Here is a 24,783-nt window from a genome sequence, read left to right on the forward strand (position 1 = left end):
TAAAGCGCTGCAATCTTGGTGAACTGTGGTGGTGCTGTGATTGTACACAAACATGTGCACCCAGTTGCATCTCCCTTTGAAACCATGCCGTAATTGCCTCAAGTTTTTTTTTTTCTCGCACTACTTGCAGGTGGTTTTGGACAAGGCATTAATACACTGGTTATCAGTGCAATGCATTGTTTAAAAGTTTGACTGAGTTCTTTTCCACTGGATTGACATTAACTGCGCTTGACGTTCTGCTCGTTTAAAACATATTGTTTAAAGATAACTATGGTCAAAAAGGATGGCATTGCATTTTTTGACGTGACCATTGCACTATTTTATAGAGTGTAATTTCAGATTGAACAATATACAATTATGTACCCTAGAAAAATATGTCGATGGCCTTTTGGAAACCCGAAGGGGCAACAACCCAGGCAAGACGAGTGTATCGCCTGCTCCAAAGGTTTTAAGATACTCTTTACCCTTTATCATCTAACCGTGGCGGGCCACGGTTAAAGGGACAGTTGTTCTGTTTAACCAGGGCAATTGAGTTCTCTTTTGTAAGGCATTATATTGCCATTTTACGAGATTACAACAAAATTGGCAACATTCGACCCAATTTAAACGTAATAATGGCAAACATATAAACTAAAATGATGGTACGCCTCAGCAAGACACACCGTAAAAAAAACAGTGTTTGGGTTCTGTAACAAATTTCGAACGCGTCTAAGGGTTTAGGTTAAACACGTAACACGGTATAGGCCCATGAGTTGTGTTGTAAAACATTGGGTTTCGCCCATTTTCTACATCAAACTTAAACACTGGTGCGATCAGCAATCGTTGATGTGCTGAACACATTTTAAACGCTTCTTAAACACATTCTTAACATAAAGTAAACGGCTGATGCGTCAAACTAAACGCATCATAGTAAAAAACGAAACGCTTGACGCGTTTAGTTTGACGCATCAGCCGTTTATAAATGGGCAGAAACCATTGCTTTCAACACAACTCATTGGCTCCATACATTGTTACGTGTTAACCCTATACACCCTTTGACGCGTTCGAAAACTGTTACAGAACCTAAAAACTTGTTTTTGTTTACAGTGCAGTTGTTGTGCGTTTTACAAATGTCTTCACCCTTTAGGAAATGTGATTGTTTGTCTTTGTACCAGTTTTCTTTTGTTAGGAACAGTTATGTGATTGAGTCGGTCAGCTAATTAATCGCCTACAGTTTGTTAGAAGCACCGTTATTGCCATGATGTATAGCTTTTTAAGCAAACAATCTCTGTTCATACCTCCAGCAAATGCGAATGCGAATTTTTACAAATTTTGACGTCACAAAATCGCAACGTTTAATTCGCATCAGTTGAAATGTGTTCAATTCCTGCAAAAACAGGGATGTGGCTTAAACATTCGTATCCCATTCGCGTTCGCAGGAAGTACGAACAGGTTTATATAATGCCGATAATTGATTGCATGCATAGCTGCGCTGAAATCATCACTTTTGAAAACAAGGTCATCTCAAAACTAAAGTCTTGTCAACGAATTATTCAAAAGTATTATATCGACAACAGTGTCCCAGTTTTTGAGGGTCGAACAAGTAATCGGCCTGGTGCTAGCTGGCTCACACTATGACAAATAAGGGTTACGGCAAGCAACGTCGAGCTGCGTACTGCATTTTAAAGGTTGCCGCCAATCAACGTGTTTTGCCGTCAATTGTCGCTGACGAACCCGCTAGCGACCGAAGACGGTCGAAATTATCAGTTGTGTCCGTCGGCAAAGTTGTGACAGCCGAAAAAATCATTGTGATGCGTTCAGATTTCGTTGGAGAACGTAACCCTCATTTCCTTGGCGCAGACGGCCGCAATTATCAGTCGCATGACATTTCTCAACAGTCATTGCAATTCCAAAGATAACGAAGCCAGCTGTTCTCAATGACTATAGACCGGTTGCCCTCACACCTATTGTGATGAAATGCTTTGAACGGGTCATCAAAGGTATTCTGCTCAACGAAACAAGAAATGCAGCGGATCCTTTTTCAGTTTGCCTATCGTGCGCATCGTGGTGTAGATGATGCAATTATGACGTTATTGCATAACATTTACGGGCACATTGACAATTGTAAAAACTATGTACGAACATTATTTATTGACTTTTCCTCTGCCTTTAACACAATAAGGCCGCAGTCTCTTTTGTATAAATTACAGCATTTGAAAGTTAACCCACACCTTGCCCTCTGGATTAATGATTTTTTTACTGCAGCGACCACAAAAGGTCAGATTTTCAGGTGTTAGCTCTGACGTTGCACACTTAAGCACTGGAGTTCCACAGGGGTGTGTGTTATCACCTCTTTTGTTCTCATTGTTCACAAGTGACTTTAATGTCCAAAGTAGTTCTTGTATTGTGATTAATAAATATGCAGATGACACAGCCTTGACTGGATTAATTTCTGGCAATGATGAATCGGAGTATAGGACAGGAGTTAATCAGTTTGTTGATTGGTGTGAAAGAAATAACTTAGTTCTTAACGTAAATAAAACAAAAGAAATGGTTTTTAACTTTCAAAAAAACATTCAACCTGTACAACCTGTTAAAATTAATGACATGTCTGTTGAAGTGGTAAAGGAATACAAGTATCTGGGAACTGTAATTGATGATCAGCTGAACTGGAACTCTAACACCACGAAAATCTGTAAGAAGGCTAGTCAACGGTTGTACTTTGTCAGGAAGCTGAAGTATTTTAATGTTAACACCCGGATTCTTAATCTATTTTATCAGAGTACTATTTTATCCTTGTTGACTTTTTGTGCAATCACTTGGTTTAATTCACTTTCAGTTTTTAATACGCAAAAACTAGTTCGCATTACCAAATAAGCCAGTAGGATTATTGGTTCAGAGAATGACGGTCTTCAGGAATTAGTTAAGAATAGACTTATGAGTAAGTTCCACTGTATTTTGTCTGACAACACACATCCCCTTTACCCACTGATTGTTCACAACAAATCTGGTAGGATCCGTCAACTAAGCCTTAAGACTAACAGGTTCAAGAACTCATTTTTACCTATTGCTATCCATAATTTTAACTGTGATTTTATTAGATAACTGCAATGCATCCAGCCCCTTGTACTGCCTTATTGTTTTTATTGTTTTATTTGATTTTCTGGCATCTCCTGTGCATTTGACCTCTTTTAATTTGGGGAGGGGGTCCACTACCCAACCATGCTTTAGCGTTTTACTGTTTGTTTGTTTGTTTGTTTATATAAACTTTAATGATTTTTACTTATATTAAGGTTATTGTTTTATGTAGTATTGTGGTAATTCTTGTGCAATTTTACATTTTTAATATTTTATATGTTGCTGTACAATAGGATTGTAAATTTCATGTATTTTTATATACTTGACGAATAAACCATTCAATTCAATTCATTTCAATGCCGTGCGATTCCGCCTAATGACCAAATTAACCTGACGTCATCATCAAAATAATCTTGGAGGCGCCCTTTTGGTGGTCAATAGACCTTATCGCAAATACCAATGCGCAAGCGCAGACTGTTGAATGAGGTGCATTGTGGGATATATATGAATCAAATTTGTAATCAGCTAGACCACAATGCACCTAATTCCAAGCTTTACGCGCGCGCCCCAGTATTTGCGAAAAGGTCTATGTCAACGTGTGTTGTTCAGAGAAGTGCGCTATTTCGGCGACTCTGCGTTTACACGTAAATCTATTGGCCACCAACATGGTGAGCGTGGCATCAGTCGCCGCGTGTGACGCGCGTGCAACGGGTCAATTGTCGTTTTGAGGTCGTTACAATTTCGTTGGTAGTCGTTGTCTGATGATTGGATGACCAGAATATTGTGAAGAGTGGGAACGCCAAACTCGACTGTTATACAACCCACACACAGACGGTTTGATGTCGGCAAACGAGTCACGTCATCGTCGCCACAACCCACCTTCATCAGCTGCCGTTCCTTGCCGCCACCCAATCCGCTGCCAGCCGTGTGACCCTTTTCCTGTTGTCGCTGAAGGTCGTTCCCTCCCCGTCAGCTAATTATGATTTTTCCTTTTGGGCTTTTTGCCTTTACTTTGCCGCCAACGTCTTGGGATTTTCACGGTCGCCACTTTCCGTTTGGCTTATGCCCCGCTACTATGTAAGCCAGCCTTATTAAAGGTTGGCTTACACAGTAGGGACGGACGCGACTAATTTTCGCAGCCGTCTGCGGTCTCTAGCGGATTCGTCAGCGATAATTGACGACAACACACGATGAATGGCGGCAAACTCGCAATTGCGATTCGCAGCTAAACGTAGCATGCTCCATAATCGTCATAGTGTGAGCCAGCCTTAACAAAGGAGCAAATATAAAAACAACTGTTGTTTGTTTTGAATTAAGTTAGCTTTACTCTCGGTTCTACCCTTACTCTGTACTCTCAGTAAAATGTTTTCTAGTTCTATTTTGTGCGAAACATTTGTAAAAAAAAAAAAACTATTTTAAACATTGCTGGCAAAAAGGTAAATCGTGAACATTATGGATTGGTAACTCGGTAGGAGAGCGCCGAAACAATATGGGTCCAAGGTTCACATTCCACTTTTGACAAAATGTCTTTGCTCAAGTCAAAAACACTATAATTAAGAATGAGATTCGGAATATATTTAGTAGAAACTACGTCAAGTTGATCAACTCAATAAGTGACCACGTACAGCTTTGAGTTGATCCGTGCTGAGAGTATGTGCAAAATCGGCTGGAAACTCAAGAGTGATGTCTTAGCTACAGCCGCACATTTTTGTTCAAGTCAATATGTTGTCTGGATGGTTCCAAGTGACACCACATGATCGCCGGCAACGTATTGTGTATCTTTATGTATGGGTCGAAACTGTGATGTCTCAAATTAACCTTTCAATAGTAACAAATTTGTTTATAAAGCCAACCTCCGTGTTTTTTCAGGCATTTCTTCTAGTATAATAAGTATTAATTAACCAGTTTCCAGGTCCCGAGATGGCCTGTGTCACAAACGGACCATTTCGCTGCTCGGCTCAAACTACAACAGACCTATTATCGTTTGCACACGTAGAGGGGCAATCCAACGAATACTAAAAATAATAATAACATCGAAGTATCTACCAACAAGGTACCCAATTGGCGCTGATTATATACAAACTTTCAGATTTATTGCAATGATAAATTCTGAGAACCAATTATTTAGCACCTTATAAGGGTTTACAAGGTGCTACGGCGCATCAGCAGCCACAGCCAGGAACACCGAGGCGAGCCCTTTTTTTTCTTTTCGATAAGTGCACTGGGATATTTAACATGCGTTACACAACACATGTGACCAACGGCTTTACGTTCCATGCGAAAGGCGAGGTTATAAGTGTCATGACTCGGGATTCGAACCCACACTCTGCTGATCAGAAACACCAGAGTTTGACATCGGTGGTCAAAACCGATCGGCAACGACACTTCTGTTTATAATAACAATTATAAACAGTTTTAACACTCCAAAGGCGTTCTCATTTAATTGCTTTAAAAAAAACACATTATTTTTTTTCATTTACCGATTAAGTTCAGCAAACTTACACTATTATTCAGTTGATCAACTAATGTGCAGTTTGATCTAATCTGATACCTTACGGGCGAATACATAATAAAAGGAGAGGATCAACTGACAAATGATCAACCCTAACACCTACGAAAACACAACTGCTATAAATGTTGTTATTCTTACAATTTTCACAGATGAAGATTACGTTAGCAGTGGCCATTGTTTTGGCTTTTATGCAAGTTCAGTTCCTGGTGGCTACAGCAGCAGTTTCACCTGATTCGGGAATGACGTGTAACTTTTGCTGCCAGGGCCCAGCCGGTATACCGGGGATCCCTGGATCTAATGGGAACCATGGTCAAGGACTTGTAGGCCCCAGAGGTGATGATGGCTCTCCTGGTGAGGTAGGTCAACCCGGGGTTAAAGGAGACAAGGGGTCAGATGGACTGGTTGGTGAGCCAGGCGCTAAAGGGGAACATGGACTGAAGGGAGAGCAAGGAGTCGGTCTACCAGGGAAACAAGGACTTCAAGGTCTGCCTGGGATGAATGGTTTGAAGGGGGAGAGAGGTGAACCTGGACCAGCTGGACAGACCGGTGAAGCAGGTGAATGTAGTACGCGACGGTCCGCCTTCAATGCAGTGAGGAATACCGCCTTCAACGCTCCATCCGACTATGATCCTCTGCCCTTTGAAGAGTTATTGTTTTCAGAGGAAGGGACTGATTTCAACTTGAATAACGGCACGTTTACGTGTAATGTGCCTGGGGTATACGTATTGATGTTCTCAGTCCTGAAATCATCAAGTGAGTCCTACCTATTTGTCAAGCTGATGAAGAACGGTAACACCATTGTAAAAGGTCGTGTAAACGATGCAGGTTATCATCAAGTGAGCAGCAGTGCAGTGATTCCCCTGCACTATGGAGATCAAGTTCACTTAGCTGTACACGGTTACGTATATAGTAGCTCTAACCATTACACGTCATTCACTGGATTCCTGCTGTACGAAATCTAAATCGAACATACAAACACACGGAAACGTTTAAATGTTTTAGACAACGATTTAAATAAACTAATATGCAACTTTATAGTTTTTACAGATATAATAATAATGAGTTAATCGTGGAAAATCGAACGTGTGGTTAGATGAATCGAATAAAATTACTTTATTATTAATTGTTTTATTATTTGCAGGACAATAAGTATGGAAAAGACGTTTTATTTAAACACTTGATTTTGCAAACGTGTGTTGTGACAAGAACTTTCAACGTTTTTTGTGACGTAAACAGTGCTATAAATATCAGTTCATCCCTTTTTTGAGTTTATTACATTTTCGGTAAAGTTTGAAATTTCTGCAGCCTGTAATTCCGTCCGAGGGTGCAATGATGAGTCCTTGAAACCATGATGAGTCCATAAAATGCAAAATGAAACTACGAAACAAAAAGTGACAGTTTATTAAACAGTACATACAAAACTTCAGATTCCTTGATACAGACTCAGACTTATAATTCATTGTGGCCTCTGATTGTGCCGGCAATTTTATTTCATACATTTTAAACTGGTTGAAAAAGCTGTACCCTGTTAAGGCAACAAAATACACATAATTCACCTAACAACTGGTAACAGTTGTCTTCTGTTGATATGTTCGATAATGTACAATACTTATGATATTAAACTAACGACAACTTGTGATCAAAAAGAACTTGCGTTGTAAAGTTACCAGAAAACATTTATTTTGTGTCGCTTTTTGAACACGTTTCGATATGGAGAAATATTTAATTTTTTTTATCGTGGTTTGAGCGTTTCTTTGTTTTCACATGAGAAAGCACTTTTGTTTAATGCAGATGAAACATTGGGTATTCGTTTTGAATCACTTTCGTATAAAACGTTTGATGATGTCACAACTAACATGTCAAAGAGGGGAAAATATATTACACTTACAGCGATTCGTTAAACCGTCACATCGGCATGAAACCAATACACCATCTTATTGTGAATTTGGAAAATAAAAATTTCCTCACTTCGACCGTGACTTAATTATTCGGAATATCAGCTGATTACACAATGTCGCATTTTACCTTATACAGAAAGGTTTCGTTGACAGTAATATTGTGACCCACTCTGTGATTTTTGTTAGAACTATATTTGCATGGTATAGCCTGTTGAGGGTAAACAATATTCTTATAAAATAGCACTATATGTAAGCTTTAATATGATGCATAATGTTAACATGTTTCCAAGAAGTAAACCAGACATTTTAATAAATAACCTGAGCACATGCAAATTTATTAAAAATGGGGTCGAGTTTAAAGGGTTAAAGTCACCTGGAAATATAATTTGTTTTTCTTCAAACATTAGAGTATATGTTAATGAACAATAACATAATTTGTTGAGTTATTGTTTGTAACGATTTACATGTTAAAAAAATAGATAAAGTTGTTTGGGGTGACTCCGCCTACCCCTTTTGTGACGTCATCGAGGCAGACTTTGCCTCGATCGTACATTGAACACACGTACGTGCAATTACATGCAAGTTCTAGTTTTTACGTTTCGAAAAAAGGTTTATTTCTTGCAATGTCGACCACGTGTATTGCTGCTGGAGGCAGCAAAATAACTAAAAATGGGGTCAGTTTGCAAAGTGGTTCGGTCCGACGTCTTTTCCAGCGCTGTGCAGCAAACACTTTGAGCCGTCCTGCTTCAAATATCGCGCCTCGATTGAAGTCACGAACAGCGCCCTCTCGGGTCGGGCCTACTTTTAAATTTGTTAATTATGGAAACTAAATTTATAGAACCTTCGTTCTATAAACGCTATAATACAAAGCATTAGTATATTACTAGATACTTGTATTTCTACAAAGCACGTTTTTGTTAAATTTAATTATAATCCATTTAGTGTACTAGACGTTAAGATATATTGCATAGTTTTAGAAATAGTGGTATCACTTGAATGTTTTAAATACATTGAAGGAATGAACATTAAAGCCGATATCAATTGATTGTTTTGGTTTTTGTGTTTTGCGTATTTAATTGATATTGAACTAAAATTATTGGTAAATACAATTTGCAAGCTGAACTAATTTTCCTAACACTGTTTTACTAATTTTTGTCAAAATCTACAACACCTCAGAAAATAAAATTTAAGGGAAACTTTTTACCGTTTTACCTTCAAACATTGCAAGTTAACCGTAAATCAGGGAACATTGACTTTGCGTCCTTCTACAAAAAGTACACAAACCCTAGAACTTGTCAGTGGGAAGTGAACAGGGAATGGGTTTAAATAACGTAGGAATGGGTGGCCCAAGCATTTTGGCCGGGATTGTAGCCCCCGTTGTCGGAGGAACAAAACTCGGCTTATTTGACTGGCGACAGAACATGTTGTTTTCTTTTTGCTTCCGAAAAACTGCAAACAAACGAAATGACCTGGCCCCTGTTGCCTTCCCCCAGGCTGGTAGGGGCCGCGGTTAACGAAGAGCCGGAGTGCTATTGATTTTTCCTCGGAGATTCTGATATCAATACGGTTTGAAGCAGATTGAATCAAGAGAGGGTGCTTTCAGAATTAAGAAACGACCGTGGTCACCGCTCACTGTAAGAAGAGGAAACTATCTCCAAAGGACACAAATCCCCTGCCACTACAAGGGCCAAGCGCAAATCCCAGGACTAGACGCCCGGATGGGTTGCCAGGGTCCCACGGAAATCAGTGCTGCCGGAGATTCTTTCCCATGTTTGGGAATAACATGGGCTGAGTGAGGGTGATTTAACAGAGGGCGCTATCACAAGTAGTTTGTAACGAGTTTGCATTATAAGGGGGTAGGGAATTTTGGGAGAACAAAATCTCCTGACACACCGAAGAGCTTTCAGAATTAAGAAACGACCATGGTCACCGCTCACTGTAAAAGGATGAAACTATCTCCAAGGGACAGAAATATCATGCCACTACAAGGGCCACGCGCAATTCTCCAGGACTAGGCGCCCGGATGGGTTGCCGGTGTCTCAGTGAAATCAGTGCTGCCGGAGATTCTTTCCCCTGTTTGAGACACAAACATGGGCTGAGTGAGGGTGATTTAACAGAGGGCGCTATCACAAGTAGTTTGTAACAATTTTGCCGTATAAGGGGGAGGGAATTTTGGGAGAACATAATCTCCTGACACACCTGCCTATAATGGGGAAAGAATCTCCGGGGACAGATTTCCATTAAAAACACGGGCCCAAGGCGGAATCCTGCCTTACGTGTTAAACAATCAAAATGACTTCAATCTCATCCAAAAGTTGTAAATAGTAAAATACATTTTGTTCGCAATGTGTTCATTTAATTTGTTTTGCTCCATTGAATACTCTTGTTTCCCAAAAGCATTTGTGCGGAAGTAGACTCTGAGAAAACAAAGGATACAATTGAAAATCAGTTTAAAATTACCCTTTAAGGGCAAAGGCGGGACACATTAGGAAACTTTCAAGCACTAGTGAGTCTTTCCACTTGGTGTATCTCAACATATTCTTAAATTAACAAACCCGTGAACATTAATTTGAGCTCAATTGGTCGTCGAAGTTGCGAGAGAATAATGGGAAGACACCCCTTGTCGCACAAGTTGTGTGCTTTCAGATGCCTTGAATTTGAGACCTCAACAATTCCAGAAAGTACTTCTTCTCAAAAACTAGTTTTCTTCAGAGAGAGCCGTTACTTACAATGTTTTATACTATTAACATCTCTCCATTGCTCATTACCAAGTAAGGTTTTTATGCTTACAATTATTTGTTGAATTTTGAAAGGTATTAGAAAATGCTTCAAAACAACAGAATTTAGCCATTAACTTATGGTTTGGTGTAACGTACCCCAGAAAAGGTGTCTTCAAATTAAAATCCTCAGTTTGTTGAAAATAAATTGTTAAAGCTTGACTTGAGTAGTATAGTAAAACGTTCGTGTAAAAAACAATACACAACTGGCCTTATGTTGCTTTATGTGCTTGCAAATTAGTCTGTTCTGACAAAATACATTAATATTGACAATGTATTTTTTGTTATTTGACCTCGTTTGAGGTAACAATTTAATTTAAAATTTAATCAATGTCTGTTCAATGATAAAAAGCGAAATTGCCGTGGGAGTTTCGAGCCAAGGGGGCAATGATGTGTCATAGAAACAATTAGGTGAATATTTTTGCTCGAATAAGATGAAAATGTTATGTTTATTTAAACAAAACTAACTTCGGTGTGCTAGTGTAGTCAACACATTCACTTTGCTAACCAATCGGGCACTTCGAGCCGGATGGTGGCGCATTACTTCTTCCTTTTAATTTGTTTAAGTTTACAGATTTTAGTGATTGGTAACTGTTAATGTAATCATTCGATCAATATGTTTTTTGGCTTGACAAAAAGTGATCAGACAGAAACAAAATCACACTACAATTGCACGCACGTTAATTTCCCCCAGCTGATGGCTCTGTGGTGCCCGGAAGCTCAGTGGTGACCTTATCATCGTGAGACTTACACGGTCTATTGGAGGGAAATGGTTGATCACCCTGGGGAGCCCCATGTGATTTGACGTAACATTTGAAATAATATTTACAAACTGGGGGGGGGGGGGCGGGGGGTCGAACACACACACTAAGCCCACAATAACATCCGAGTATTATAAATAACGCCCTCTGTTGGTGTAACAATTGTGCAGCCTTAGTTTTAACCATGGCTTTAATATCCTATAATTAAGAAAGGCGAGGGTCAAAGTTTTCCGATGATACCATAATGTACGAACGACAAAACTGCATATCAGGAATACAAATCAGCGATACTTCGCGCTATGTAGAACTAAAAGGGACACAGATGACGTTTAAAAGTACGTTTACTTAACAAAATCATGTTTTCGTATAGCTTCATGGCTAAAATTAAGTTATCTAAATATTGACCATGAAAATATAGATCCTAAAGAAGTAGAAAGAAAAAAAATTGTTACAAAAAAAATCTCTCCACATCGACCCCTTCCACATGTAACCGTCCATTGCACGCTAATGCATTGCGCGAAATGTTACTCATTTTCACAGAGCGGGTAACTGGTCTCTGGCTACCACGGCGAATAAGTATATGGACAAGGCAAGGAAACACCAGGGCTACGTTAATATAAAGATCACAGGTTCATAAATGTCCAAGTAATTTGATTTTGTGATTTGTTTTCATCAAACATTAAACTAAAATGTATCCAGTCAGTTTCTCATTTAGGCCTGGCGTTCTTTTCTTTCTTTGTATCTGTATGATTCAAAAGTGATATTATTGGAAAAAGTCGGTCTGATTTAAACGGCTGTAAAAAAGGTTAACAGATGTCACGTTTTTGTATTGGTTGTTTGTTTTACTGTTTGCAAACACTTTTAAACTGTAATATTGGCTGTCTTTGCTATAAACTGGACAAAATACATTCATTGAATTTCTTTTTCAATCTATAAACTTCCGTACGAAAGAAAACGACAGTAAAGCCAAAATGGAATTTGGTCCAGTAGAGGGCGCCCCATTGTGGCAGTTTAACCCGGAAGCATATCTGACCACGTGGGCAATGTAGTGTTGTTCATGGACCCCGTGAAAAAGATGCGACATTGGTCCATTGGCGTAAATAGTGACGTCATCTCCACTATGAGTCTCTGCATCAATTGGGACAAGCGCTGGATGGTGAAAATCGGCAGCCTCTGCACAAACAAAATAATAAAACGATGTTTATCACAATACAAGTAAAATAAGTGTTTACCATAGAGCTATATAGAAGAACTAGAGGGCGCACTGGCCATTGGCAGCAACGCTTAACCGCTGTGCGCACACGGAGCACCGTCGGGCATGGTGAGACCGGGCAAGCAGCGCGAAAAGTACCCGGATGTTATAACGCTAGGCATACACAAAACGTAAACAAAACAAATTGTCGGGTGAAGTTCCCGATCTGTGCGATTAATTTTGAACGGCAAATTAATAGTTTTTGACCAGGCTTTTACTGATAGGAAATTTTACAATACCTTTGTGAAGACAGAAAGGTAATCCACAGAATAGATTGAAGGGTTGATCCAGTTACTGGCCTAAAAACAAGATGGTTTTTGTAAGTTGATGTCTCTTTGACGCGTTATTTTTGTTCACATATCGCTCTGTATACAATCTACCATGGTGATGCAAAACAGTTCTGATGAACAAGCCACTGATTTTCTTGACAAGTTGTGTGCCGTGATCGTCTTCCTCTGTCAGGTCTTGGTCTTGGAAGTGCTCAGCAAGATCGTCGAATACCGAGCCGCGAACTCTTGCTAATAGGTCATGCTGGACGGACTTTATGAGGGCTGGGGACGTTCCGAGTGGTCTCGGCTTACTTTGCTTATCTTCTGGATCAGTAGTAGTCAGTGCTCTCCTGTATGCGCACAATTAAAAAAAGTTTCGGCGTTTAGCCTTTGTAGTGTCGTACCCAGAATTGGGATTTTTAGGATCCAACTTGCAAGTTACAAACATAAAACGTGTGGCAACAGGGTCACAAGAGAGGGATTTTGAGGATACGAAATCTAGGACTGAATGCATCCAATAACTTTTGCTCTATCACAATCCAAATAAACTTTGGCGATGACAAAAATTTAGCTGTAGGGTTAGGAAAAAAACTACATGAAAAAACTACATGTACGGGAACGTGATAACCACAACTACATGTATACCTACATGTACCATGTAGGCCTACACGTAAACGCCAAATTTTGTGAACTTTCTTAAAGAGACTTTAAATCTAACCCACCCTGTGGTAAACATTGTACATGTGTACATCCTTTGGGCTTATCAATTAGCACCCTGACATCTCGTTGAAGGGACTCGATATTGCAAGAAAACTTAACTGAAAACATAACACAACAAACGCGGTGGTTATTTATATTTCCAATTTATTATGTTAAATAAAAAAGACATAACAAACAAAATGTGAATTATGAAAGTTAATTAAAATAAAACTTGGAAAATTCAACAGAAAAAAAACCTCTTATTTGTTAAACAATATGCAACAAAAACTTTCCACATTTTCAAATCAGTAGACCGCTCCCTGCGTTCAGCTAAATTTGAAATATTTCAATGTGTTCGCAAAATACATTGTACAGTTGTATATCAACAGTTGAAAGCCTGCCCCCCCCCCAAAAAAAAAAAAAAAAAAAAAAAAAAAAAAAAAAAATACATTAAAAATAAAGAAACAAAACAAGCATCTTGAAGGGTACGCAGATATCTCTTTGTCTTCAAAAGCCATGTTTTTCTTCTCTCAAAGTTAGATGTTCTCATCGGACTCTTATACCCTTTCCCTCTAGGGTGCTTTGAATTCATGAAATCAAACAGTTTGTCAACAATGCGTATGAACTCGGTGGTTTTCTCACTTCCAGCAAACTGTGCATGGTGGAGATCGTCTCTCAAAAAATCTATAGCATCTGCTATTGATGAACTTAGTGCCTGCACAGCCACTTTAACATTCATCTTGTGCTGTTGCCATAGAATGTGCTTCGTTTTCAACTTATTTGCTAGATGCAAATTGTCCTTTTGCTGAACCTCGTACAGTTTTTCAATGTACCTCCAAGATATCTCATCTCTGTCATGATAAATTGTCCCCATGGTTGCTAAACAGTTTCTAATCAATTTGATTAGGTGGCATGCATCAAAAACAAAGTAAACATCTTGGGATGGATCTGATGGGTGAGGAAAGTGTGACTGCATGGAAGAAGGGGTAATCGAACAGCCCAATAGTGATGCTGTAGTCTGGTTTGAATAAGTGCCATCACACACAACACCATGTACAACCATTCCTGCTTCTGTAAGTGTTCTAATAAGTTGCTTGATGATCTGAGCTTGCAATGCAGCTGAAAGGTGATCTGTTAGGTAGTAAGCGACTGGATACTTCCAATTGCCAGTCAATCCTACAGTCATGAATACAAGAGCCTCTGTAGCAAGATTGTCTTCAGAAGAAGCCAAGAGATTACCACAGTCGATGAAACCTGCATACTTGTTGTTCTTGGGATCATACACCACTTCCTTTTTAATTGCCATGGCATCAAGCACAAGCATGCAGTGCTTCTTGAACGAATTCTCAGCTGCCGCTTCTTTAAGATGATCTATGACTTCAGTCAGAAACCCAGGTTCACAACTCAGGCTTGCACTCCATTTCCGAATTGTGCTGGGATGTGGGAGATGTAAATACTGTCTTACAAATTCATAGGCTGGGCACTATAAAAATGTAGTGTGACCGCGAACTGCTTGATTTCCTCAGAGAACCTGTGACCATGTTTGTCTTTCTCCATTGACTTCAGCTCATTTTCAATCAGCGTGAAAGTGTTTGGTCCAAAGTTCAGCTTCAACAGCTCCAACTGTCCCTGGTTTATCATGTTTTTATCTTTGACTGCGTCCAGAAGACTTGAGATTTTTTTACTTTGACGCTTTACTTTCTGTTTTGTAACTTTGAGTTCCTTACGAACCTCTTGAAGTTTGCCGGTTGTTTCTGTTAGTTTACCACTGACTGAACTGAGCGATAAAGCATACATGTGCTCTTCTGCAACATTAACAGCTTTTTTAGGAGGTTGTGGGCCAGGATCCGCTGTCATCATTTTTCTTTTAGGTGGAGGCCTCTTACTTGCTTCCTTCTTTTGTTTATGTGGTGGGTAAGCTGGAAAGATGGAGGGTACAGCAGACTCTCGGAGTTCATGTTGAACATTTTCTCGGTCATCTCTGGGATGCTTACCTGTAAATGAAAAGGTGAACTTGGTTGTTTATAACATCTTTAATAGGTTTTGAAATAATATAGCAAATTCTTGCTTTCAATTAATTTATTTTATGGCCAACAACACTTATGTAGGGTCATGCCCTGAATTCAACAACCTTTGTAACATGACCATCAAATCATGCTTTGTAACCTGATAACAATTCTGATGTGCTAGTTGGACTCCCTAAAGAAACCCCAAGAACAGAGTTGTTATGTTATTTGGTTATTACTTCTTTTTTTATAGTAAACAAACTTTTGACTAACTAGCATTACCTGCCGCGATCGAAAAACCATATCTCCGGAAGTGAAACAGAAATAAACTTCAATAAACATCATTTCAAAGCTCTTGAAATAGCCTTCATTTCATAAAACAAAACCACAGTTGTAACATGTTAATTTACGGACAATTTCAAGCAATTGATCAAAACATACCTATTTCAACATTAATCAACTTACTGCATTCTGATGGCTTTCAATTCATTTAGTTCAATTGATTTTTCATGAATTTATTTATTTATTTTCCTGTACTAAATATTTTTGTATTGTAAGCACTGTGATTTAGTTTTCTAAGTAGAGCGGATTTTAAATGCCGTTTATTATTTATTATTATTACTATTACTACTACTACTACTACTACTACTACTACTACTACTACTACTACTACTACTACTACTACTACTACTACTACTACTACTACTACTACTACTACTACTACTACTACTACTACTACTACTACTACTACTACTACTACTACTACTACTACTACTACTACTACTACTACTACTACTACTACTACTACTACTACTACTACTACTACTACTACTACTACTACTACTACTACTACTACTACTACTACTACTACTACTACTACTACTACTACTACTACTACTACTACTACTACTACTACTACTACTACTACTACTACTACTACTACTACTACTACTACTACTACTACTACTACTACTACTACTACTACTACTACTACTACTACTACTACTACTACTACTACTACTACTACTACTACTACTACTACTACTACTACTACTACTACTACTACTACTACTACTACTACTACTACTACTACTACTACTACTACTACTACTACTACTACTACTACTACTACTACTACTACTACTACTACTACTACTACTACTACTACTACTACTACTACTACTACTACTACTACTACTACTACTACTACTACTACTACTACTACTACTACTACTACTACTACTACTACTACTACTACTACTACTACTACTACTACTACTACTACTACTACTACTACTACTACTACTACTACTACTACTACTACTACTACTACTACTACTACTACTACTACTACTACTACTACTACTACTACTACTACTACTACTACTACTACTACTACTACTACTACTACTACTACTACTACTACTACTACTACTACTACTACTACTACTACTACTACTACTACTACTACTACTACTACTACTACTACTACTACTACTACTACTACTACTACTACTACTACTACTACTACTACTACTACTACTACTACTACTACTACTACTACTACTACTACTACTACTACTACTACTACTACTACTACTACTACTACTACTACTACTACTACTACTACTACTACTACTACTACTACTACTACTACTACTACTACTACTACTACTACTACTACTACTACTACTACTACTACTACTACTACTACTACTACTACTACTACTACTACTACTACTACTACTACTACTACTACTACTACTACTACTACTACTACTACTACTACTACTACTACTACTACTACTACTACTACTACTACTACTACTACTACTACTACTACTACTACTACTACTACTACTACTACTACTACTACTACTACTACTACTACTACTACTACTACTACTACTACTACTACTACTACTACTACTACTACTACTACTACTACTACTACTACTACTACTACTACTACTACTACTACTACTACTACTACTACTACTACTACTACTACTACTACTACTACTACTACTACTACTACTACTACTACTACTACTACTACTACTACTACTACTACTACTACTACTACTACTACTACTACTACTACTACTACTACTACTACTACTACTACTACTACTACTACTACTACTACTACTACTACTACTACTACTACTACTACTACTACTACTACTACTACTACTACTACTACTACTACTACTACTACTACTACTACTACTACTACTACTACTACTACTACTACTACTACTACTACTACTACTACTACTACTACTACTACTACTACTACTACTACTACTACTACTACTACTACTACTACTACTACTACTACTACTACTACTACTACTACTACTACTACTACTACTACTACTACTACTACTACTACTACTACTACTACTACTACTACTACTACTACTACTACTACTACTACTACTACTACTACTACTACTACTACTACTACTACTACTACTACTACTACTACTACTACTACTACTACTACTACTACTACTACTACTACTACTACTACTACTACTACTACTACTACTACTACTACTACTACTACTACTACTACTACTACTACTACTACTACTACTACTACTACTACTACTACTACTACTACTACTACTACTACTACTACTACTACTACTACTACTACTACTACTACTACTACTACTACTACTACTACTACTACTACTACTACTACTACTACTACTACTACTACTACTACTACTACTACTACTACTACTACTACTACTACTACTACTACTACTACTACTACTACTACTACTACTACTACTACTACTACTACTACTACTACTACTACTACTACTACTACTACTACTACTACTACTACTACTACTACTACTACTACTACTACTACTACTACTACTACTACTACTACTACTACTACTACTACTACTACTACTACTACTACTACTACTACTACTACTACTACTACTACTACTACTACTACTACTACTACTACTACTACTACTACTACTACTACTACTACTACTACTACTACTACTACTACTACTACTACTACTACTACTACTACTACTACTACTACTACTACTACTACTACTACTACTACTACTACTACTACTACTACTACTACTACTACTACTACTACTACTACTACTACTACTACTACTACTACTACTACTACTACTACTACTACTACTACTACTACTACTACTACTACTACTACTACTACTACTACTACTACTACTACTACTACTACTACTACTACTATTATTATTATTATTATTATTATTATTATTATTATTATTATTATTATTATTATTATTATTATTATTATTATTATTATTATTATTATTATTAGTATTATTAGTATTATTATTAGTATTATTAGTATTATTATTATTATTATTAGTATTATTATGTGTTGTAACATTTTAATCTGCGATAGTCAGATTCCAAAGCATGTCAATGTGAATACAGTCAGAGGGGTCACATTAAATTGACACGAAATGACCCTGTAATTAAATAAGAACAAGTAAATACAAACCTCTCATGTAGTCATCCTTCTTGAAGTGCTCGCTGCACACCCCATGGTGCTTGGAGGGGAAAAACTTGGCTCTGCTGATTGCCGTCACCCACTTAGAGAGTAAAGCCTGCTTTCCAAGAGGAAATCTGAATTAAAAAGAAAATCCCCAGAATAAATAAACCATGTTTTCAAGAAAGCATCTTTATAAGCCTTTGGATAGATTGCACCTTACTGCAGGCACGAATTCCATAAACTCCTTTTGTGATTGGACGTACAATTTTGTGCTAAAAAATTAGTTTTCATTGATGAAACATGGAATAATTTTACCCATTGTTGTTGACGGTCACATGTAATCCACCTATTGCAAGGCCCATTAATTATTACTAGATTTGAAGTTGGAGACAAAATTCACGAAAAGTAGTACTCAGATCCCGCAGTAGATTGGTTTGAATTAGAAAACGCTATTTAATTCAATTTTACAAAAACCTTTTTTTAACATAAACACTCAGGAGAGCTTTCTCGTTTTAATTTATTTGTACGCTATTGTTATTAATTATGAACTCGAATAAACAAAAACGACCAACCAAGGCAGGACTTGTCAACATGATTTGTCTCTAGTCTTCCCCATGCTTGGAAGTTGGCCATGATTTCCGCGCTGAGGATTTGTTTCTGTTTCTAAATTCTAATTTCTATACAGTACTACAACACTGTTCAGCACTCCAGAAATTGAATATAACTTGCCACCACTTGCCATCACCCAGCACCATACGGTCGGACCATCATGACCATGCAATCTGCTAAACTGAGCCCCAAAAGTTAAAAATACATGTCATGTTTAACCCATCGATCCGCGAACTTCTTCCCAACAACAAAGTTACACAGGTGAATAGGTAGGCCTAGTACATTACGGCTGTTAAAAATTATAATTCTGTCCAGTTTTCGGACACGGGGAAAAAAGCCGTTCATATTTTATTTTTAATGTGAAAAGTACCTTAAAATACTCACTTATGAAATGAAACACCACCTCCCTTAACTCGACGGTTGGTGCAGCCAAAAGCTGCACAACTTTCAGGCATTTTCCTAACGATTTGTTAGACTGTGCGGGAAAAATGAGTGGCTTTCCTACGTTCAATATACGGGCAAACGCACTGAGCGATTGTGTTTATGCCCGGTTTCCAAATGTCGACGCGACTTCCTTGTCGGCACAGGATACAGCCGAGTGCGCCCTCTAGGTCTTATTATATAGCTCTATGGTGTTTACACAAGTTAATGAGAACCCTAGGGAACCCAAGAAAAACTGCCAGTGAAAAACAATTATTTGAAGGTACAAATCAAGTAGTTAGGGTGTCAATGTTATTTTTTTATTTTGTTTTCCAATTTGACCTCATTTGACCATAGTTACGGAATGTGACACATATGTCACATTGGGTGATTGAGCACACACATTTTGAAAAACCTTAGCTGTATGTTACAAGGTTACTATTTACAAACAGTTTGCAATAAATGTTACTCATATGTTATCACACGCGCGCTCGCGGAAATATGAAAAAATGTAGCGCAATTGCGTCCCATGTCGAACTCGACCTTTGGCCTCGTTGGATAAGGGACGCAGACGCGCTAGATTTTGTTCATATTTCCATGAGAGCGCGTGTGTTATAACGCATTTATCTTCAAGCACACTTGGCGTGTGACATAGAACACACAATACGCAGGTAGTGATATGGGCGCGTGCATAGACCGTATTGAATAACCGCTTCTCCGCTATTCGAAAGTCGCGCACATCAATGAAGCGACGCAGCATGCAACATAGACCTTATTGAAGATAGCAAAAATTCGACGTCCCGCAAAGGATTGTGGGAAATATTTTGCACCTCCAGTTATACGGTCGTCACGTATAACGTGTTCCACAAAGTTTTTTTGTAAACAATAAGTTTGTAAACATTGACATTGTTTGTGATGGACGGTCATGCTTCTGTGGCGGAAGACAGTTTCACCCACGAATGGGTGTACCTCCATGCTTTATTTAGCCATGTCAGATGTGTATTATTAATATAAAAAACTACGACAATAATGCCATCGGACCAGTGTGTGCTTTGCGACTCAACGGAAGAACGAGGGACTGTACATCTATGTACATACGTAGGTAGGTACATGCATGTTCTTTTGACTTTGAATGAACACAAAATAGTTTCATAAAATATCGGAAAAGTTTCCGTATGGCGCCACCACTTTTTCATTCGATATGAAATAGTATAGTATCTAATTTACCTCAATGAGATATCCCTTTTTGTAAAAATGAGTGAAAAGGTGGTGGCGCCATACGGAAAGTTATCCAAAATATCAATAAAGCTTGTTGATGATTTAATCATGACCGGGTCATGATTACATCATCAAGCATGTCAAGCCCAACAAGCTGTAGGCTACAATTTGAGTATTGTATAGGCTAGGATGTATGTGTGATTGGTGGTAGAAACTAAGAAAGAAACATAGGCTAACATTTTTTAGAGATGCCAGATATTGATATTATATTCAGAATATAATATCAATATTCTGATAATGATACTGCCCATTAATTAGCTTATAGTCATATAAGTCATGACTGACTTTCAGGGCAGAGTGTTTGGTTATGATTTCCAAGGCAAAAGATCATTCATAAATACCTCAGTCAGTTTCGTTACTGCATTCCTGTTGTGGTGGAGAGTGCTTCACGTGGGGTGGGGGTGTTTAAAGTTAACAAGTGATAAAGACCAGCTGAAGCTGTTTATAACCGGTTGTTTTCGGATATGTTTAGATGCATAATATGCGCTGGTCTTGGTGCTAGAGGTTTCACCGTTACGGGTGATGTTGGTGAGTTGGCCGCGCTGGGTGTGAAAGCAAAACAAGAAACATCTTGCACCAAGACTAACTACGCATACACCATACAATGCATCCGAAAACTGTCTCAGTCATTAAAATGCAACACATGTCAGGTCATCAAATAAGATACGTAAAAGAGGAAACAAGGGCTGAACGACCACGACCCTGCCTGTTGTAAACGCCTTTTTAAGAACTTGTAACCACTCATTTATTCCCTTAGTTTTTGTCTGCTTTATCTTTCAGATAATTACTTGTGCATCAACATGCTTCGTCACAACACTCATATTGGAAGCAGTTATTTTCCCAGTTCTGTGTTCACTCCAAAGATGTGATCTGTACTGTTGTTATGTGGGCTCGACCAACCACATCCTACTTCTTTTGCTGCAGGAGAGCTCATTGACCATCTAAAGGCTGTGTGTGACTGTGTGTGTGTGTCTTCATGCTCTTGAGGCCATTTTTGACTGATGACACGTAAATTGGCAACGAAGAGATAAATGTTAATTGCAGAGTGAACTGTGACGCAAGCGTTCTGTCCGCTGTTGGGCTTTGAAAACACCTAAAGGTATCGCAAGTGCTTCTAAATATGCCTGTGCGTGGCGTCCTGCGGTTGTAGGCTACAATTCTCAGAGAAAGTAGAAGTGTACAATACAAACAATAACACTGTCCAAACGTCCATTTCCACTGTCTTGAAGAGTTTAAAGCTTCATTTATTTTGGTCACTTAAATCATACAATAATACTTCATAATGCAAAGATTTAAATAATACCAAGGGTTGCAATTGCAAAGATATAGAGGGTTGTAGTTAACCGCCTCAGTACAGTCAACATGAACAATACCTGAGGCTAACAAGGGTAGATGATAATTGAGTGAAGTAAACTGCAATGTAAGTGTTTTTAAGGGGCCATGAAAATACCAAGTGTGTTATAAAGTTAATATTAACCAATTTAAATATTTGAGGAAAAAAAATTAAAGGATGGAAATTGTAAATAAAAAATTGTTTGTAAACAAATATATGGAACAAAAAGTGTGACAGGTTTGGATTTATTTTCAGCAAGAGTTAAAATTATGTGTACCCACAGTTATCAATGAAACCTTTAAACTCTCACCATAAAATGGGTCAAATAATTACAGATGCTGGTTAGATTGTGAACAATTGTTTTCACACCAACCCCAAGAGTTAAATTCACAACATGCATGATATAGCATTCACAAACTAGAATTTGTTACAGGTTTTATACATAGCTGCAGTTTTATCATGGCGCAGTCATCTTTAGATTCCATTCCAACCTGTGGGTGTAGCAGATAGTCTGACCCCTCTTCTAGATTCTTTTTGTGAACAAGGACTCTGACATGCATGACATGTTTGCCAAAGCTGGTTGCAGCTTAATAAATATCAATTGTTTTAAATGTTGGCTTTGTGAAGTCATGAGACAGCTTAATAAAGTTGCCTCTGGCAGTACTGAACCCATTGTTAGTGGGCCCTGAACCACGTGACCACAGTGCCAGTCTACTTGTTAATTTAAATCCAGATTTTGAAGATGCAGAGTTTGCAGAGAATCACATTTAAGTGCTTACAATACTTCTTCTTTGATGGCAAGGTTTGAAATGACTTTTCACCCACTTAAACTACAAAATTAGACCTATCAGTATATAAGTTTAGAATCAGGTTTAACAGATGTACAAAATGTAGCCTGTTATTTATAAAGAATATAAAAGCGAGGTACTGTATAAATAGTTCTCTCAACATGGCTTTTTATTAGTCTATCATAACCAAAAATGTATTAATTGGGATAGTTGCCCCTAAAATAATAAAGTTAAATGGTAACAATTTCCAAGTAAAACCAAAAGGATTTATTTGTTGAGGATGCCCAATGCAGAATCTATTTTGTTTTATTGAATAAATCAAACTTATTCGAAAACAAAAATTTAAAAAAAGTTATATTCTTTTTCAAATTCCTACCTTAAGAAGAGTTTCGCTCATGTGACCTAGTCCTTGCTTTTCGAATTACAAACCTATAAAAACTCATAGTCTCATATCATATGATAAAATAAAATTATAGACATAACAAACGTACCATTATTACAGTACCAGTAGGGTCTAACAATAAAGCTTACAACTTGATGCTTTATGGTACAGTGTACTAAAGTATCATTTTTGTAATACATGTACAAAACAAAGCACAAAGTATGCAATTATATTATGCACAGAATCATGTTCGTACAATTCGTGTACATCAAACTTGTATAAACTGAACCCTTGATAAAAAAATGTTTATGCTAGGACTTCTTCTAAGTTCTAGAAACTAGAAGTATGTTAGGTCATACACCAGAACCTTGTCATACTTGTCATGTCATGATCTACGGTATAACCATGGAGGTAGAAATAGATTTATATTAATCAATATAAGTATAAACCACAATTACTTAGTCACTTTTGGTCACTTTAATTTTGAACCATATCAGTGGTAGACCTAAAAAGTTGATGGTGTGAGAAACAAGAAAAAAGTAGCATCTGCCACATAAAGTTTTAAAAATGTACAACTACCATGTATGATTGAAAGCTATTCTATTTACGTCCACGTCATTGCTGATTAGTGGCATACAATTACAGACACAATCGAATCAAGACAATGTAACCATTGATGGGCTTTATCCATAGAGCTACATCTAGACTCCAGTCTAGACCAGGAATAAGAAATGATTGTATTTTTTGTAAAACAGTCATGACAGTCCTCGATCATCATGACCTTGGCAATGTTTCTCTGTTTTGTAACAGAAAAAATTGTCTTACTTTTGTCATGGAGGTCCTCCATGCTTTTGTCGAAGTATTTATCAGCACAAATCGGAGTCACTGGTGGGAAGTTTTGGTTGTTATTTCCGATCCCTCGAGGGTGACTGATGGATGCGGGAGGGTCACTGATCCGTGTTGCAACTTCTCGACATTGACCTTGTCAATGTCAGTCTTCCGACGCCGGCCCTACAGACGTAGACGGGCAAACCTAAAAAAAACAGTAATTTTATCGCGAAAAAATGTCGCCTTTGGAGTTTGTCTTTAACTACTGTGTCTTGGCACATTCACTTTAGCTAAAGATTACCTTAATTCGTCTATGCCAGAACTATTTATTCTATCAAGCAGCTCTTTCTCGGTCACTCCTGCCACATTCATTTTGCAA

The 24,783-nt window shown here is 37.8% G+C and overlaps 2 protein-coding genes and 1 pseudogene across 2 annotated transcripts; 1 reads left to right on the forward strand and 2 right to left on the reverse strand.

The window, feature by feature from the left end:
* LOC139950935 (alkaline phosphatase-like) overlaps positions 1 to 24,783 on the reverse strand; it is a 68,975-nt pseudogene that overhangs the window by 32,277 nt on the left and 11,915 nt on the right.
* On the forward strand, positions 5,719 to 6,531 carry LOC139950288 (uncharacterized). Its single transcript, XM_071948911.1, has one exon. It carries the CDS (start codon positions 5,719 to 5,721, stop codon positions 6,529 to 6,531), a length of 813 nt encoding a protein of 270 aa, XP_071805012.1.
* Positions 13,704 to 19,968, reverse strand: LOC139950289 (uncharacterized). The gene is made up of 3 exons (XM_071948912.1): positions 19,760 to 19,968; positions 18,776 to 18,900; positions 13,704 to 15,219 (listed from the first exon to the last, which is right to left on the reverse strand). The coding sequence occupies exons 1-3, from the start codon at positions 19,828 to 19,830 to the stop codon at positions 14,687 to 14,689; spliced, it is 729 nt and encodes a 242-aa protein (XP_071805013.1). The 5' UTR covers positions 19,831 to 19,968; the 3' UTR covers positions 13,704 to 14,686.

The sequence above is a fragment of the Asterias amurensis genome, chromosome 18 (genome assembly GCF_032118995.1).
Source record: "Asterias amurensis chromosome 18, ASM3211899v1".
Lineage (NCBI taxonomy): Eukaryota > Metazoa > Echinodermata > Asteroidea > Forcipulatida > Asteriidae > Asterias > Asterias amurensis.